The sequence below is a fragment of the Bison bison genome, unplaced genomic scaffold, assembly GCF_000754665.1.
Source record: "Bison bison bison isolate TAMUID 2011002044 unplaced genomic scaffold, Bison_UMD1.0 scf7180017864225, whole genome shotgun sequence".
Classification (NCBI taxonomy): domain Eukaryota; kingdom Metazoa; phylum Chordata; class Mammalia; order Artiodactyla; family Bovidae; genus Bison; species Bison bison.
This window is the reverse complement of record NW_011494797.1, coordinates 57,520-59,244: the sequence shown is the minus strand read 5'-3', so window position 1 is coordinate 59,244 and position 1,725 is coordinate 57,520. Positions and strand designations below refer to the sequence as shown.

Sequence of the window (1,725 nt, the reverse complement as noted above, 5' to 3'; positions counted from 1 at the left end):
TGAATCTCTTTCCCACCTCTCACCCTGTCCTACCACCCTAGGTTGTTGCAGAGCACAGGATTTGAGCTCCCTGGGCATGATGGACTTCTATTGTTCAAATACAACTAGCTCAGAGTTCTTTTAAATAATAATCTTTGGATATAGTCTTCACACAAAGCTTTAAGTTTTTTTTAAAAAATATATTTTAAAATTTACTTGGTTGCATTGGGTCTTGGTTGCAGTGCATGGGGTCTCTAATTGTGGCATGTGGGCTGAGTTTCCCTGGGGCATGTGGGATCTTAGTTCCCTGACCAGGGGACCAGGGATCTGACCAGAGCCTCTGTCATTGGAAGGTGGATTCTTCTTCTTCTTTTTTTTTTTTCAGTGTTTATATTCTGAATGTAGTTATTATTTTTTTAACTTTTTATTTTATACTGGGTTGTAGCCAGTTAACAATGTTCTGATAGTTTCAGGTGAACAGTGAAGGGTGTATGTCAGCCATGCATATACATGTATCCATTCTTCCCCAAACTCCCCTCCCATCCAGACTGCCATGTAACATTGAATAGAGTTCCATGAGCGATAGAGTAGGTCCCTGCTGGTGATCCATTTCAAATACAGCAGTGTGTACCTGTCCATCCTGAACTCCCAAACTGTGCCTTCTGCCCATCCTGGAAGGCGGATTCTTAATCACTGGACCACCAGGGAAATCCCCACATAACTTTTTTCTTGTTGCAAATTACGTTTATTGATGATAACTTTATATAATTTACTCCCTATATTTGATGTTACAAACTTTAGGGTCTTTGAGATAGGCAGGATCCTTGTATGTAATTGGCATAAACCCCGAAATTTGAGCTCTCTTAATTGCTTTTGTGATTTCTTTTTGTTTGTTCCCACAAAGACCTGTTATATGCCTTCCATAAATGCATCCAGTAAATGGAGAAATAAACTGGGATAAAAGCTGTAGATTCTTATGATCTACACATTTTTCATACAAGATACATTTTTTCAGAGGCTCCTTATAAGGATTTTCCATTGGGATAGGCAGGTCCCTGTTGCTGGTTACCTGTTTATATTGTGAACAACTTCTCCACAGCACTGCATGAATCCCAGGATTTATGAGGCAGACAACAGCTGTTGTAAAACGTGTCAACTTTCTCTTCCCTAGCCCACTGCAAAGAGCTACCATAGCAGCCATGGTTCCTTGCTCCTCTCCTCCCCACACTGCTTTTTAAGAAAAAGTATTTGTCAAGTAAAAGATACCCAGATGCAAGAACAACTGCATTAAACATCAGATACAGAAAGTACACATCATGCTGGTCTGCTCTGCTAGTGAAAGATGTTAAACATTCTTAGTCTTTGCTGAGTAGAGCACTTCATTTGGGGGAAACTCTGGCAGAGTGGATTGTTACAGTATTAACATTCCTTACCAACCTTTAGTCTACGTTGACCAATAGTGCTGTTTTCCACTTTTTCCTGCAACTTCCAGAGCTGTACTTTATCCTGTTCTGATATCATTGATCAAGCACCAGGGTGGGGGCCGCTGTGCTGTGGGGCATGTTCCATCCTGAGTGCTGCCTGTTCATACGTGTGTGTTGCCTTCTGTTTCAGTCCTCACTATTACGTGCTGTGCTGGGGGAGCTGCCCCCCAGACAGGGGAAGGTCAGCGTGCACGGGAGGATCGCATATGTTTCTCAGCAGCCCTGGGTGTTTCCAGGAACTGTGAGGAGTAACATTTTATTT

The 1,725-nt window shown here is 42.1% G+C and overlaps 2 protein-coding genes across 3 annotated transcripts in view; one reads left to right on the top strand and one right to left on the bottom strand.

Annotated features, from left to right (window-relative positions):
- Positions 1-1,725, top strand: part of LOC104992865 (multidrug resistance-associated protein 4-like) — a 75,687-nt gene that overhangs the window by 55,903 nt on the left and 18,059 nt on the right.
- On the bottom strand, positions 720-1,180 carry LOC104992856 (28S ribosomal protein S18c, mitochondrial-like). 2 transcript variants are annotated; one of them, XM_010845858.1, is made up of 2 exons: positions 1,029-1,180; positions 720-944 (listed from the first exon to the last, which is right to left on the bottom strand). In XM_010845858.1, the coding sequence occupies exons 1-2, from the start codon at positions 1,178-1,180 to the stop codon at positions 749-751; spliced, it is 348 nt and encodes a 115-aa protein (XP_010844160.1). In that variant the 3' UTR covers positions 720-748. The 2 variants fall into 2 exon arrangements, with proteins under 2 accessions (XP_010844160.1, XP_010844159.1); XM_010845857.1 differs by having other exon boundaries at positions 720-1,180.